The sequence below is a fragment of the Sabethes cyaneus genome, chromosome 1 (assembly GCF_943734655.1).
Source record: "Sabethes cyaneus chromosome 1, idSabCyanKW18_F2, whole genome shotgun sequence".
Taxonomy (NCBI): domain Eukaryota; kingdom Metazoa; phylum Arthropoda; class Insecta; order Diptera; family Culicidae; genus Sabethes; species Sabethes cyaneus.
Genome location: NC_071353.1, coordinates 45581747 through 45599389, shown reverse-complemented (window position 1 = coordinate 45599389; position 17643 = coordinate 45581747). Strand labels below are relative to the sequence as shown.

At 42.5% G+C, this 17643-nt stretch overlaps 1 protein-coding gene across 1 annotated transcript in view; it reads left to right on the top strand.

The window, feature by feature from the left end:
* Positions 1–17643, top strand: part of LOC128732955 (G protein-coupled receptor kinase 2) — a 128101-nt gene that overhangs the window by 72982 nt on the left and 37476 nt on the right. The window contains exon 4 of the mRNA XM_053826437.1: positions 4475–4595. Coding sequence (XP_053682412.1) covers positions 4475–4595 — 121 coding nt within the window. The remainder of the gene's footprint in view (positions 1–4474; positions 4596–17643) is intronic.

Below are 17643 nucleotides of genomic sequence, written 5' to 3'. Positions count from 1 at the left end.
ATGGTCAGCTACCTCGCCGTACCAAAATGTATCATGTACAAAACGCTGATAAGACCGGTAGTACTCTACGGACACGAAACATGAACAATGTTCGGCGGGGACTTGCAAGCACTGGTCGTTTTTTAACGTCGTGTGCTTGGGACCATCTTTGGCGGTGTATGTGAGAACGGTGTATGAGCGATGAACAATGTGCGATGTATAATGTACCAAAATGGTCTTCGCCTCGAATACGGTTGGTACCAGACGCAGAGGTGCGCAGCGTGCTGGATGGTTAGACCACCCTAGTAGCACAGTTGTTATAAACTAGTTGTAGTAACCGATTAATGACTTCAGATTTCAGTCATAAATAGGTTGCAACAACCAGAAATGACAGAAATGTGCTACTTGGGCAGTGGAGCAATACCTGGAAAGTGTGGGATTATCGAGAAATTTGGGGCGGACAGCCATGGACTGAGTTTGTTGGCGAAACATGGTTAGGCAGGTGAAATCCTAAAGGACATCACAGCAGGATAAGTAAGTAGTGTGAGCCTCCTAAAAAATCGCTAACAAATTAAACTATTAGGGAATAACTACTTTTACATTGTGTGTCATAAAAATCAGAGGGGCTGTGTACAAGACACGACCGCTTATATAGGTGACGCAGGACTACGTAAGTCTCTTTGTAGTGATAGTAGCATGTATTCATGCTTGTAATCATTCGATTCTTCATGTATACATGCTATATGCAACATATATGCATGCTACACGCGTTGTATGTAACATTTATCAAAGTAGTAACATTGCATACGTTCAATTCTCAAAAAATTTCGGAGTTATTTCTATGTGCATTTGGAAACAATTTAACAAAATCAAGAACACAAACTATTGCTTTCCTGCTACCTTACTGAAATTAAAGATTGTTTTTATTACCCATGGTTCTCCACGTTGAAGGGATTTTACCAATTCAATCCTATTTTCTCAACAGCACATCTTTTCACTACACTTCTAATGAAACGACAAGCATGCGTATTCATACAGAGTCGTATTATAACCGAACACTACAGCTGTAGCACATTTTTCCAACACAGATATCAAGTTCGCTTAAGTTTAATCGTCTCGCAGTAAAGAATTTGCGATCTGTTGGGGCAATGAACTTGTGTCATTTTTTCTGGCACACTTCCCTAACACAGACATCAAATTGGACTAAGTTTAATCGCGTTCATAAGAAATCTGTTGGCACGAGGGGGCTTTGTTACTCTCTCTGGCGTACTTTCCAAGCAAGGACATCAAAATGGTCTAGGTTGAACCGCGGTGTTAAGAAATCTTGTTGAAACGAGGAAACTTGGTCACTTGTTTTGGCTTACTTCCCAAGCACAGATATCAAATTGGTATAGGTTTGATCATCGTAAAGAAACTTCTAACCAATCACGAAGCAAGAATTCTGGTACAACATAGGTTAATTATTTTCAATTTTTCAATAGTTCAACATCAAGAATCCATACTTTTCTTGATTTGGGTCAATTCTTAGAAGATTTTCCGATCGATAGGTATAAGAATATTGAACATCGATCGGAAAACCGCTGAGCTATTAGCGCTCTAAACCTTTCATTTTTCGTGGCGCTCGCATTTTTCGATTTTTTGGAATGACACCCTATCTCAAAACTTGCCGTAAGACGTAGTCCTACGTCAAAAATGTGAATATTTGTAATTATTTGTGTTGGATAGAACGGGAATAGGCAATTACGACGAAGCAGTACCAGACCCTATACGATACGTAATGTTGAATGTTTTTTGCCCTTTTACTCGGATTTAGTGTTTTATCGGCGTTTACCGACGTCCCTCAAGGTAGCAATATGGGATCTCTGCCTTTCTTACTGTTCTTTAACGATGTCGCTTTACTATGCTTGGCTGCAAATTAATGTTCGCCGCAGACCGCCGAATATAATAATGACCATTGGCACAACGGGAGCACAGTGTCACCGGACCGCATGCGGATATGAACCATTTGCAGAATGCATAAGGACTTTTTCGAAGATGGAGGAATGGTTTAATTTCGATAAACCCACGCACTTGTTTACGGACAAGATACGTCGTTTTAATTTTATTTAACGTAAGATTTTATTCATGTAGGTTTCGCTTTGAAAACGATCTGGAACAACGATGCTGGAATAGTTCTATTTCAGCTAACTTGAGCCGTTCAGCAAAACAGAAGCACGGGAGTGCGATGTACAGTGTGTCGTCGTCGAATCAAATTAAGAATGTGAGCAACTTCCATTTTTCTCGCAGTCTAATTGAATTACAAAGTATGTCCTGCCAGCCGAAAGCCAGCTAGTGAATGCTACTCTCATTATGTAAATTTGATGGTTCGTGTTGTCCCCGTCTCGGGAACGTGCCATGTGCTAATGGTATTTTCAAACGCACGATTCTGTAGCAAGCGAAAATTTATGCGAATGAATAAAATCTGTCGAAGTAGTCATCACTTAACCTAACTGACTGTGACTGCGAGTCGAGTAGCGTGCTATCCGCTTTCAAATATCTGATAGCCTTCAAGTTTGCTTCTCAGGGCAATTTCTATTTTTTTTGCAAGATGAACGAGAATTTTGCTGTAGACTTGTGCTCAACTGACAGAATTCTGCTTTGTGGCTGTAATTTGATTCTTTTAGGGTTACGTAATCAAGAGCACTCGGTCAAATGATTTTGATCGGTACTCGATTTTAATTTCCCTCAAACCTGTTCCGTTTTTTATACAGTGTGATGAAAGGAAATTAACTACCTAAACTTTATTGTGTGCTTGAATGTTGCAAAAATGCAAAGAGAGCGGATTGGTCGCCGCCGGGAATGTATCGTAAATAATAAGAACGAACTGTTGACAGAGATTCAATAAATGCAAATCACTCTACCAATTAATTACTCGCTTATTGTCAGCATTTCTATTTAAATATTTGTGGATCGTGCGGACCAGCGCTCCACCTATCAGTCTTACGAAACCGTGATTTGATGGGAATAATAGTTTTTCTCATATTGGCATTGATTAGAGTTTACTTAGCATGATACAGCAATGCTTAGAAAATAATAATTGATTGAAAGATTTTCAAGTGTATGTGTAGGAGTTAGGCTAGTGAATGGGTAGCTAATGATCCTTTCTTCGTTTTAGACGAAACTGTTTTGTTTTTCAATTCTGCCATACATGTGTCATTCTGACGATATATCTTTCGCCTCCGATTATGTCTGTTTAGTTTTTTGTCGTTGAAAAACTTTGGTTTTTCTCCATAGATAACGGGTCTAGAACAGTGGTTCCCAATTTTTTTTGGTTCGCGAATCCCATGGTTCCGCATACTACGTTGCGCCCATTTTTTCGGTGAACCATAATTTGGGTCTAAAGGGGCAAACGGAACTTAACGGACGGTATGAGTAACTATCTGCTACTTTTGATAGAAAAAGTTATCCTCTGTTGAGTGTTGATGTTGAGACGTGCTGTTAGATATGAATTCAAAAGATATGAATGAACGCTATGCGCTGCAAAACATCGAATTATGCGTTGGTTAATTGGGGTAAATAAATTAAATTATATCACTTACTTCATGGTAAAACTTCAACCATCATTTTCCATTCCGATATCCCGAGCCCTTGATTTTCACTAACCAGAACGGTAAACAGTACCGTCAGCCCCGCGAGTGTTCTATTTAATAAGAACCGACTGAACAGCCTGTTACTAACAGCAAACCGATTTTGGAAACTGAAAACCCCTTATCAGCAATCTATAATATTGCAATGAAGGTAACTTTAAATAATTCGTTCTTTTTTCAATTGCTCCGGTGCGCGTTGTCGCACTTTTTCCCAACCAGAACGAACAAAAGATGATGAAGTACTATTAATTATAATTTTTCCTCTTTTAATCGCAAGCCAAACAAGTGTCCAACTGTACGGTGCACGCGCCCAAAAGTAAAGTCATCCTTGCCGCGTAAGTTCGAAAAATGGAAATTGTTTCCTTTGTTTAGGTTTTTTTTGTTTCTTTACTCGTTCACGTCGTTGTTCGCATTTGGCTTGTGTCGGCGTGACTGGGAAAACTTTTTTCCCCGGTGCCATTGTGCCTTCTGTATACGGAGCCCTGCAGTGTTTAATTACCCGGTCCGGTGGCCGCCGTTATACCCGTCGCGGCCGCCGTTCCTTCTTTCGTTTTTCGATTTTTCTTCTCATGGCACGGAGTAATTTGATGCAGCCAGGGGATTTGTTTCCATTGTGAAAGGCGACTCGTTAGGTCTGATAAGAAATTGGGGAAGATTTGGCGCTTTTTTTAATGACAGAATGAAGTACCCTCTCCTTGCTAATGAGGATTCTTGCATTTTTATTTTGCTTGAGCAAATTTGTACAACGATTACCGGGAGCCATAACATTTACGATATTAGTTTTTTGGTATTAATTGTAAAAGATTACGATTTTGCAATGTATTTAACTGCCTCTTAATTTATCTCCGTGTCCTTCTCTTTCTTTTCAGATGTAAGTTACGGTTACGTAGTTGATCAGCAACCAATTGGACGTGAGCTGTTTTATCAGTTTTGCAAAGTCAAACGGCCACAGTATTTCCGGTATATCTCGTTCCTGGATGACGCCTCAAAGTAAGTTCCTTTTAGTATTATAACTCCATTATTTGAATCAGGCATCCTTTTACCGTCATTTTTTTTTACTTTCACTATGTAATAACATTGATCGGTTTAAATGTATGCAGCCGATCCGAATCGCATATTTATTGTATGTTCAATGGCATCACTGATCAGTTGGTTGACGTTGAGTTTGTTAACGGCTCTATAATAAACCGTCTTTTTTGCAGTGATATTGAACATTATGTGTGATTTAGAGTTGGTTATACTCTTCACTGTGTTAGGTTTAGTTTATCGCTATCGTCTGTGGAATGCCGCTCATTGTTTACATTTGCCGACCAACGTAGATTGTGTTAAGGTAGCTTATCGTCGTACCGTTGTAGCGCGCTGTGTTTAAAGTAATTTGATATGTGGTGGCTTACTGTTGTGTTCAAAGTAATTTGACTTCAGGTAGTTCAGGGGTTGCTCACTATGGAGGGATGTGATCATTGTACCAATTAGCCCTTTCTTCAATGTCTTCCAATCATGGTGAAGCCATTAGTGATTTGCAGCAGGCCATCTAAGTTAACGGCAAGCAGATGGAACAGCTTTCTAAGAAAGCGCAAGAGACTGTCTCAACACCACTAGAATTGCTGTTGGCGAACCTCAGATGAAACGCCATCGTCATGAATTCAGGGTTGTCAAGCCGCTCCTGGGAGGTACAGAACCATCGACTTTTGCGAGTACCATCATAAATAAAGGTAACTCTCCGCTTTCGTTCAAAATTTAGCGGTTTTGTGTATCTCGGCGCCTCTGTAATCTACAGTCTCTGTAGGAAGCTGTTCTCGTCCATGATTTTCCATAGTTCTTTCCGGTCGATGATATCATATGCGGCTTTGAAGTCAACGAACAAATGATGCGTGGGAACTCTGTATTCACGGCCCTTTTGGAGGATCTGCCGCAGTGTAAATATTTGATCCATCATAGACCGACCTTAAACGAAGCCGGCTTGACAAATTCCCACAAATCTGTTCGCATTTGGTGATAGTCGGCGGAAAATGATTTGGGACAACACTTTATAGGCGGCATTGAGAACGGTGATCGCTCGATAGTTCTCACAGTCCAACTTGTCGCTCTTTTTATAGGTCGGGCATATAAACCCATCTCTCCACTCCGGTAACTGTTCCGTATCCCAAATTCTAACAATTAGCCGGTGCATGCAAACGGCCAGCTTTTCTGGTCCCATTTTAATAAGCTCCGCTCCGATGTAATATCTTCCAGCTTACTTGTTGTTCTTTAGCTGTATCATGACCTCCTTAATTTCGCCTATCGTTGGGGCTGGCACCTATTCCCAGTGTGTTGTACCGTCGAAATCGCTTTCCCCGCCGCCATGGTTCTCCGCCTGGGCGCCATTCAGGTGTTCGTCGAAGTACTGCTTCCACCTACCGGGCACCTTACGATCGTCCGTCAGAATACTACCACATTTCGGCTCGCGGCACAAAGCCTTTGGGGGGTCCGTCCAGTTTCCGGAGAACGATGCAGCCGCTCCAACTCTGCATATTCCTGCTCTTTCAGGTAGCGCTTTTTCTCCCGAAAGAATTGGTTTCGTTGCGTCTTCCTCTGTTTGTGTCTTTCCTCGTTCTGACGTGTGGCACTGTGCATTTTGACCACCTGCGCCACGTTCCCCTCATCCATCAACCTCCTACATTCATCGTCAAACCAATCGTTCCGCTGATTCCGGGCCACATTTCCGATGGAGCTCTCCGCTACACTGCTGATGGCTGTTTTGATGGTGTTCCAACAGTCCTCGAGAGAGGCTTCGTCCAGCTCGTCCTCTTCCGGCAGCGCAGCTTCGAGTGAATGCGTGTAGTTTGCGGCGAAGTCTGGCTGCTTCGGCCGCGCGAGATCTAACCGAGGCTGGCGTCGGTACCGAATTTTGCTCACAATGGAGAGTCTTGGGCGCATCGTAACCATCACTAGGTAGTGGTCCGAGTACAAGGTTAGCGCTTCGATAGGATTTGACTTCGATAATGTCTTTTTTTTAGCGAGTAGGGAAATCTGCTCAGCACCTTAGAAGATACGGCACTACCAGACACTTGAGAAGACAACTCAGGGAGTGGGGTTTGGTATCCCGACTCCCCTAATGGGGCGTGAGGACCCAGACCCACTAAAACTCTACTCGAGTCTCCAGCCTAAATCCCCCCTGGCACCACCTTATCGGTATTACTTCCGGGAGGGGCTATTGTGCTTAACGCACCCTCTTAGACAACTACTGGACTATAATAGTTAGGCTATTTACTCACCGTTGATCGGCTCTCTAGCGGTTTTGTAGCTCAAGTACAATCTGGGAAGAAGCCGCATGGGCCGCTCCCCAGACGTCCGAGCTAGAACACATAATTTAGATTAAGTTGTCCGGCGTAGTGTCGTGTTCGCTCACTGCCTGCATGTTGTTTCTCGCGCCCACGAAACGAGGGCATATAAAGAAAACATGTTCTGCAGTTTCTTCAACATCCGCGCATTCGGGACACGCGGGTGACTCAGCATGCCCGAACTTGTGCAGATACTGTCTAAAACAACCATGCCCTGACAGAATCTGTGTCAGGTGGAAGTTGACTTCGCCGTGGCACATGTCGACCCACCCGGATACTTCCGGAATAAGTCTGTGTGTCCACCGGCTCTTTGTGGAATCAGACCATGCCCGTTGCCATGTGGTCATCGAGGCCGATCTTGTGGTACTCCGTATGCCACTAGTTCCACGTTGGTTGAAGGACTCAACGTCCTCACTGATAATGATGCCAATAGGCATCATATCCTCTAAGACGCAGATTGCGTAATATGAAACTGTGCGATACGCACTCTCAAGCACATGAGACGATAGGTACTTTCCAGCTTACCTAGGTAGCTTCTGGTTCCTAACGCCGATGACCAGTTTCCTGGAGCGCGTCCAATCTTCGACAATGCTTATAGAGTGGGCCGCCGTCAACTCAACCTCTCTGATAGATTCACCGTAGACTTCCAAGGTGATATCGTCCGCAAAGCCGACAATCACCACCCCTACCGGGAACTTTAGCTTCAACACCTCGTCATACATGACGTTCCACAATACCGGGCCCAATATGGAACCTTGCGGAACCCCTGCGGTGATTGGAACGCACTTCTGACCCTACTCCGTGTTGTAGCATTGCTCTCGATTCTGGAAATAAATTTCCAGAATCCTGTACAGCGACTCCGGCACTTGGACGTTCCGAAGCGAGTTAGCTATGGAGTCCCAACTAGCGCTATTAAACCCATTTTTCACGTCGAGCGCAGTTGTCACGCGCAATAGCGGATACCCGTCCTCTTACGCTGGATTGCCACCTCGGCTGTCTTAGTGACAGACAAGATGGCATCCACCGTAAATTTGCCTTAACGAAAACCGAATTGGTTCCTTGACACCGTGTACTGTACGAGTCTGTTAAGGATAACCCTCTCTAGCACCTTGCCGGCAGTATCGAGCAGACAGATCGGCCTATATGACGAGGGGACACCCGGAGGTTTTCCCGGCTTCGGCAATAGGACTAGGTTCTGTCGCTTCCATCTGTTCGGGAAGTGGCCAACTTCCAGGCATCTACTCATTACTGCCCCGAATAACTCGGGAGCTTCTAACATAGCCGCTTTAATGGCCATATTCGGAATTCCGTCTGGCCCCGGTTCCTTGCTCACCTTTAGGGATTTAGCGATCTCAATGAGTTCCTCATTTGTAACCGTCGCTTCCTCCCCAATCTCTAAGCCGCAGTCGCCCACGTTACTTTGGATGTTCCGCATGGAGGCCGACCATCCTACGCTATGGTCTGAGATACTGGAACGTCGGCCGTGGGACGACTCAGCGGCTTGAGGCCAGGGCCTTGGCTCGTGGCGCGGAAAGAGGTCCTCGATGATTCGCTCCAACATCTCTGGCGATCGCTCTGCGGGCGCCATCACGCCCTTGGTCTTTGCCATTACGACCCTGTAGGCATCACCCCACGGATTCGCATTAGCACTAGCACATAATCTTTCAAAGCAGGCTCGTTTACTAGCTTTTATCCCACTCTTAAGCGCTGCGCGTGCAGCAACAATTGCTACTCGATACTCAGCCCTACCTTCGTCCGAACGAGCTTTTCGCATAATTCTCCTCGCACGAAAGCACGCTCCGCGCAGTTCCGCAATTTTAGATGTCCATCAGTAAGCCGGTGACCTCCCATACCTAAGTCGGCTTTTCCTAGGCATGGCAGCGTCACATGCTCGCGACAGTACCTCAATCAAATGATCAGCGTTCGGTTCGGACATACCGCAATCACCGCACTCTCTTCGGATCGCTTCCACAAATACTTCGGGATCGAAGTATGATGTCTTCCATCCACGGGTGGTTGGAGTGTCGGTTCTACTCGCCGCCTGCCGCCTCGTTATCTGGCCGACACCATAGCGGACCGCCTGATGGTCACTGTGAGTGTAGCCATTGTCTACCCTCCAGTCTCCTATCAGACCAGGACTGCCGAAAGTCACATCGATGATAGACTCCGCACCGTTCCTACTGAAGGTACTTGTGTTGCCAACGTTGGCCAGATCTACGTTAAGCTTTGACGTCGATAAGGTCTGAGAAGTGCCAACTGTCGATCAATACGTGATCGATCTGCGATTCTGTCTGATTTGGGACCTTCAGGTGTACTTGTGTAGGATTCTGTGCTGGAAAAAGGTACTACGTACGGCCATGTTCTTGGAGGCGGCAAAGTCGATAAGTCTTAGGCTTATTTCATTGGTCCGCTGGTGTGCGCTGAACCTTCCAATCACTGGTTTGTATTCCGCCTCGATCTGAGCATTGAAATCCCCGATGACGATCTTGATATCATGTTTTGGGCAGCGGTCGTATTCACTCTCCAACTGCGCGTAGAATTCATCCCTGTCGTCATCCGTACTTCTGAGGTGAGTGCTGTGCATGTTGATGATGCTTATATTGAATAGTCGGCCCTTGATTCTCAACCTGCACATTCGAGGATTGATTGGGCACTATGAAAGCTGTACCCAGCTCATGTGTGTTGCCGCAGCTCTGGTAGATGGTATATCCATCTCTGAACGTACCGTTGAGCTCTTCCAGCACACCTCCTGCAGCGCTACGACGTCGAACTTGCGGCTCTTCAAGCTTTTTTCCTCGCGTGGGTCTATTTTGATTTTTCCAGTAAGAATTTCCTTGTTCTTCATTCCGTGCTTTAGTATTTTTCGTGATGGCGGCTTGCAAAGCCTGCTTCACCAACCCCCTGTTTCCCCGTAGGGCCAACGAAGCTCAAAAGAGCCCTTCTTCCCTATCGGCATACGACCATGGCTTCCACCGGGGTTGATTACCCGATCTCCACCAAGGTTGCTCGTATCCTGGCTGGTACCACGAGGAGTTAGGGATAGGAGTTGTTGAATAAGAAGCTGTGAACCACTGTAGGGTCTATTTTATACCTACAGGTGCACAAGGCACCGACGGTACGCATTATTCAGCCGGTTACCATCCATAATCTAATAATATGCAAGTTGGCTTCTACTTGGTCGATGTGCAGAGCACCATTCCTCTCGTTGCTGCCCCGTTGATAAACGGCATTTCAAATAAGTTGTCGATCTTTACGACATTTCCAGGCCACCGCAGCCATGTCCCGTCATTCAACTGCACTTCATCCTAGATGATCATACATAATGCCTTCTGTTTAAAGTCACCGAGCCAGCACTAATCCTTTGCGAGCATAACCAATGTCTTTCTTGACTGTAGAGGACCGGTTTTATCAATGCTTTGTAGTATTTACGATTATCAGATTATTCTTAAACATATGTTTCAAGCATAAATTAATATTAAATTTTTCGACTAATCAAGTACATACATTCGGAAACATCATTTCCGGAGCGCAAACGATACGATATAAATTGAAACAACTCTGCGATAAAAATCATGTTTATGCCAGTAAGCGTGAAAACGTCATCTGCAAAATTTCCAAATGCTACCTTGCATGTACGATTTCCCATTCAAACAGAAAGGTGCTCCTTCCGCTAGTAGCATCTCAACTCGCTCTGCACATGAAAATAAATCCCTTAAAAAAGTATAGAAAAATTTCGCTTCAATGCTCTGTTACCAAACAGCGATAAAAGATGGAACAAAAATGATAGCCGCAAATGCCGAACATAAAAATGGTAACGTTTTCCAAGAATCTCCCGATGCACCGTCGAATGGTAGCAATATCCTCGTGAATAAGCGGAAAAACGTCACACAATCGCTGCTCACTTGCTGCCTTGCTTGCATGGTTGTGGTGGTGCGCTTCGCAGCTGCAGCATATATAGGTTAATAGCCGATAAAAAGAAACGAAGACGACACAGAATCCTGGTTATATCAACGTGCAAGGGAAACTACGACGTACGTTAAACGTTCACTGCCTTGCACTGGAATTGTCCTATTCTTTTGCCGTATTTGATTTTAATTTTGAAGAGTTTCTGGGGTGCTTCTTGGTTTATGGGACTTTCAAACCAACTGTGGAGAACTAGTTTAATGTTTATGACTCGTTTCGCTGGATCGAGCGGTATGGTAGATCGGACCAGTTATTTTTTTAAAGCTGCGTAAGTACTGAGTCATTTAAATTGTTGAAGCTCACAGAAGGATAAAATCCCTGAAAGATGCTATTTGTTTTAGTCTATCCTCTTCTATGAAGTATTATCACGTTCTGTCGTTATCTGTAATAAGAAATATCAATGTCAAAGAACTTATAATATGTCCTTTGCAGCATGTATATTCGCTTTACTCGACGAAGAAACGTTGCAAGTCCGCGTCAAGGGAGAGATTACTGCAATAAAAGTATAGAAAGATCCTAATCTAAATTTTTCGAATATTTGGAGGGGCGAAATTGACTTTTTTTTTTTTTAAAGTGAGCAAAATTCTGCGATAGCGCATTTCTTGCATTGAATGACATAATAAGTAGTATGAAAAAGGTTTAATCACTCTTGTAGTTGTATTGGTCAACTAAACTGAATCTTAGTCATTCCTCTTACATAACCATCTGGACAGGAACTTACATTACTTTTGAATTTCGTTTTCAATCATAATCAATTAATAATAATCAATCAAATAAATTCAATCATAATTAATTAATCAATCATTTTTCTCAGACCTTCCAATGTTCGTTCTTCACAAAAACACATTTACTCCCTAGTAAGAAGGACAAATTAATTTTATTAGCGAGCACTGCTGATCGATTTGATCGAATAAAAAATAAGTTTGATGTCTTCATATAAACAAAACACTTTTTTTTATACAGACTTTCAATCAAAACATTCATTCAAAAATATATTTTCGAGACTCATGAACTAGTTTTTGAGTCCTTTCGAGGCTCCTAGCAGCTTTTAAATCAGCTCAGCCACTGTTGATTGAATAGCATGGACGAGGACGAAGTGGAAAAACTCATGCAATCAAAATTAATTATAAAGCTTACTTGTTTTGGGGTGAAATTGTAGCCCGTCCTTGGCGAGATAGTCAAAAACGAGGAAAACTGAATTAGTAGAGGTAGGTACCTAGAGTAAAAACACACACTTCACGATTGGGGTAACTAGATTTGCCTTTTCGTTTCGACTCTCTGCCAACTATCACCAGCACCACACACACACACGTGGGAAAATAGTAACCGTTCGCTGAATCTTGCTCAAAAAGTGATTTGTTGTACCTTCTGCTCCACCAGCATCATTTACACCTTTTCTACAATACGGCAGCACCGTGTGGAACGTAACAAAAAGCTCCCAAACTGGAACAACTATAAATTTTCATTTATGACTTCTGGTTACGACGGCGCACCCGAACAAGTGGGAATTTCCGGAACCGGAAATATGGGATGCTTCGTTCAGCTGCAGTAAAACAACGGATGGCATGGGTGGAGAATTTTGTTGACCCAAAAGCAATATTAAAGTTTTGATGCACATAGGATAAGGTAGAGACGGGCTAGTTGGGTCAAGCATTAGCTAATTACGTTCTGTTGAAAAACGAGCTTCTAGCTAAAATCACGGTACACCGTTTTAGATTAAATGCGAAAGTTGAAAAAACATTGTTTTTGGTGTAAGTCATTTGAAAAGAAAAAGTTAGTATTTCATCCGAAACAGATTTAACACATAAATCTCTGATAACCACGCAGGAAGTAATACATGAATGAAGCTTATCTCACGAAATTTACTCAACCGCCTTGACTTTTGAGTTTTGTTTCATTAGAGAATAAATCCCTTTAATCTCAAATAAAGTGAAGCTGATGATTTTTCCAATTACTTGATTACTCTGTGGACCTATAATCCATTTTCAATTCAATTACGGATGACCGGTATCGACAGTGAAACATAAATGAAACAGAAAAACGATTGATGATTGACGATGACATTGACCCTGCCATTGATATTCGGTTGCACATGACAACTATGCAATTTCGAAATAAATTGAGTGAGTTACATGAATCTGAAGCTTGTTGTCGGTGCCCGATCCCAAGGATGAGTTTTCTTTGCTAATTCACTAAAAATGTCATAGTGATAATTTCGACTACCAAGGAAACGAAAGAAAAAGAGGAATCCATTAACATTTCACTACTTGGTGTATTTTTACCTATTTTTTGTTGGCTTATTTTATCGACAAATTCGAATTTAATGTGCAAATACTTCCACCAGCAGGACGACGGAAAGTGGAATACCCCGCGACGTTCTTAGAATTATGTCGTGTCGTGAGAAGTGCTTGACCCCAAAGCGGCTGACAGAGTAGGACGTGTGGGTGGGTTGCCGTAACGTGATAAACGTGACGAACGATAAAAGCCAGTCTAAAATTCGTTTGCTACTGGTATTGATACGACAGAATGGGTGCAGGCTGCGGATGAAAGTTCGCCTGGTGGGAGATTCTAGAAGCTTCTGTATCAAAGGAGCCAGAAACTGAACAGTTATGTAATATGCAATGACATGAAGGGGGTGGCAGTTGAAAACATTAGTTGTAAAATTTATTCTAGGGTGAGAGCACTAATATTAGGTGGCACAATCGAAAAATTAATTCTTTACTAGCTCAAATAGGTCGTTGAAAATAGAAAACGAAATGCTCATGTCCTTTTAAAAAAAATATAAAATGTTTTCGGGCGTCTTTGACAAATAACTCTAGCATGACTTTATGCTTCATATCTATGTTTCGCACTGTTTTCAGCATAACCAATAATGAAGCCTCCTGCCAGAGAATCTTATAACAGTGATACTGGCTTAAAGAGCGTAATGAGGTTTCTTGTTTGTGGATAATACTATGATATTATGGAACTAGATTGGTGAAGCAAGGTAGTAGGTATCAAAGAAAAACGACACCTTCAGACATACAAAAATATGTAGTAGGTATGGGCTTATTCTCATGCTTTTTCGTACTTTCGTTTAGGCTGAAGTGTGCTCTACCAACTTTATAGTCCTTTGCCAGAGCAAGTCATAAGGAATGGTACTGGCTTGAGGTGCGTAATGAAGCTTCTTGTCCATGGAAAAATTATAAACAGGCTTATATCGTGCTCTGAAAATTTTACAGCGAAGCGCAGAAGTGGAATTGATTTGCTCTCTCTCTCTCTCTCTCTCTCTCTCTCTCTCTCTCTCTCTCTCTCTCTCTCTCTCTCTCTCTCTCTGCCGGATGTAACCTTCTCTGAAAAGCAAGTTGAATGTTTTCTTTTGTAATGCTTCGCGCCTTTACTTTTCCTTCCGATGAACCCCATGTTTGTTTCATCTTTCTTTTTCTGTCGAAGCATCGCAGAATGCATGCACTCAAGGTCCCAAAGCAAGCCGCTTTAGCCAGGGCATCGAATATCAACAGCTTCATAGTGGCGATATTACACACTGAAACCTGAATATGGGTTTGTGTCCTACAGGGACGAGGAAGGGAATCTAATCACAAACGAGCGTAAGGTGGTCGACATCAGGACTTCGACAAACACATCAAAAGCGAAGTTGCAGAAAAAGATGGAACGAAAGTTAACCTAGAAGTGCCCATAGAAGATAGTAATGTCCTAGCACCTGATCTCCAAGAAATTAAACGAGAAGTCGGGTTGCTGAAGACCAACAAGCTATAAGGACCATTTACTGGCAGTGCTTTATAAACATTGTTTAGAAACATGAGAAGCTACCGGAGGAATGAAAGGAAGAAGTGGTTTGTCCCATCTATAAAAAGGGGGAGCAGCGGCCCGACTGCTGCAACTATTGTGACATAACGCTGGTAACCCCCGCTTACAATATACTCTCCCAGACCCTGTACGCTGGCTGTCAGCGATAGTACAAGGCTTCGTAGGGAATTACCAGATGGGCTTCATGGGGACTCGCGAAACTGACCAAAATTTTACCATCAGACAAATCTTGTAGAAATATCGGGAGTACAGCGTGCCCATGCATCACATCTTTATTGTTTTCAAAGCAGCATACGCTACTGTCGATCGAGACCAGCTATGTTAGATAACCCACAAATACGTGGTCTGAAACGAGAGGCACGATTTTCATCAAGAGTAGCCGACTCCTAGGCTTTGACGATGACTTTGATAGCCATAGCCAGGAACTTAGCGACGGCGGAGGCCATCTTCGCCAGACTGAAAGCGGAGTCTAGGATTAAACTAAACATGAATGCTTCGACGACCAAATACATGAAAGAAAGAGGCTCAAAGGAAGCTTTCCACGGACGGTAACCGTCGACAGCGACGAACTAAAAGTGGTAAATAAGTTTATGTATTTGGGATTTCTGGTGACCGCGGACAATAACACTGGTAAGGAGATCCAGCGACGCATTCATGCGGGAAATCAGGGCCTACTTTGCCCTTCGCAAAACGCTACGTTCAAGATGTACTAAACCCTTATTAGACAGGTTTATACACTTGAAGCCGTGACGCTGCTCACAGAGGACTTACGCGCCCTTGTAGTGTTCGAGTGGAAAGAGCTGCGGTAAGTTGAAAGTGCTTTGCGATATCTGAGAAGAGTTGAATGGAGATAACTGGTTCAAACAGCACGAGCCACCCCGGCTCTATGCTGTTTATGACAACGACGACGATGGCGCTTATATATATATGTTTTGCGATTGCAAGTTTTCCGCCGGAACATTCTCACTTTGCATCGATGCGACGACTCGGCAATATAAAATTAATAAAATATTCATGCTGAGAACATTATATTTTTGTAATTACTAGTAGTTCAATGTTTTCATACATGGTGAAAATCTTTTTGGAAGGTACCCCCTAGGCCTCTCTCAGGGAAATTTCCTAGCTACGCCAATGGCTTTCACTCATATAATTACCTGTCCGATCTTCTCTTTGGCATACGAAGTCAATAATCTCTAGTCTCCCGTGTGTGAAGAAAAGGATTAGCTCTGCTTGAGTTGTGCTCTTCCTGCGCAAGATGAGCTGTTCTAAGAAAAAACTGTATTTATTCGGGGACAGAGGACATTGTTGAACAGAAAGTGGAATCATCTCGTCGCTGTGAGAAGTAGATTTCTCTGTCTCTTTATGATTAAGATGAGCAAAAAAACCTACACTCAATCAGGATAGTTAGCAGACAATAAGGATAATAAGCAGTTCACTTACTCAATAGCGATACCGAAAAGAACAAAGTGTGGAATACAGAAAAACAGCTGGACAATATCACAATAAAATATAAAGTATCGCAGTGTCCATATAAAAATGAAAACTAGATGATATTCAAACTTGTCGTCGCGGACTTCAAAAACGTCGCGGAAATAAAATTGTGCCTACGTGGGTTTAACTGATTATTTAATTTTGACAACGCTCAACATTTGTCGATTTTTCAAGTTGTGAATTTCCAAAAAAATCTCTAAAAAGGTTGCGTCGGGGAACAATTTCTGACCGTCTGAACCAAAAATCTTGCTAATTTGTTAACAAAATGATAGGATAGAAATTATCTAAAACTTGGACGGTCATGACAATAGGATTTTTAGATTTTTGTGCCAGCCAAACGCCAAAAGGGTATTTAAAAAAAAATAAGCATAAGTTGGTGCCGAAAGTAATCTAATAAAAGACTCCAGTAAAAATTCGTCGCACAACATCGGACAAACGCAAGCGAAAGGTTGGTCTGTGTCGGATGACGTCCGTCCGACAACTCTTACTGGGATCAAACAGATATTTGCGTCCTTTAGCGTCAATTTGGCAGTTAACCCGTGGAATAAGTGCCAAAATAATGCTGACGGATACTAGCGACACAACAGTGTCATTTATTGCGTTCAAGTCGAGGGAATTTTTTGTTAGATTTGATTGACCAAAATGTGTCAAAAATAATATTGCAATTCTTTTGATTACTATCTTTAGGTGATCGAAATATATCATTGGGATGAAAATTCCACATTTAATTACATTAAAATTAAGTTCAGAACAATTCAATTTTCATATCCTTCTACTGGAAACAAAAAAAATACATAAAAATACGGCGAATCAAATTTACCGAGAAAATCAACCGTCCTTTTTATGGATTTTCTTTGGTTGTATTCGGTGCGCTATATCCTTAACCTGAAGACGGTATATTTACATCAATTTACGAGAGGATAGAAGAGGAGTAAATTTCACCTAGCAGTAGTTTTCCCGTTAAACCGGTTCTCTATATGTTTTTCCTCCTGGTTAAGGTGCTTTCGTATCAGGCAAGAGGCAACACTAAATTGCTAGATTGTAATTTACCAGAATTTTGCCAAGATAATCTTCTAGGTGAAATGCATGCAGAAAGCTGGCCTCATCAATAACCTCAATCCTGTTTGGTTAAATATCTGTGCATGTGCTACCGATTGCAGTCGGAGTTCCCATAATTGAACAAATTAAATAGGGAAACTAAAAGCGCTCGCAACCCATATCAGAAGGTAAAAAAATACTTTGGCAAGTTTCGAAATTAACCCACAATATCTACGAACTTATGTAACAATATAATATCCGTAATCGTCGAAACTCCATTGCCCTGTCTTTAAGTACATGTGGTCTCAGTACAACGCTGCCCTAATACACCTTGATCCAACCGATGGTCGTAGTAAAGTATATCAAATTAAATTGAGCCAGCTCATTTGTTACAACACGTTTGAACAGGTCAGCTTGCA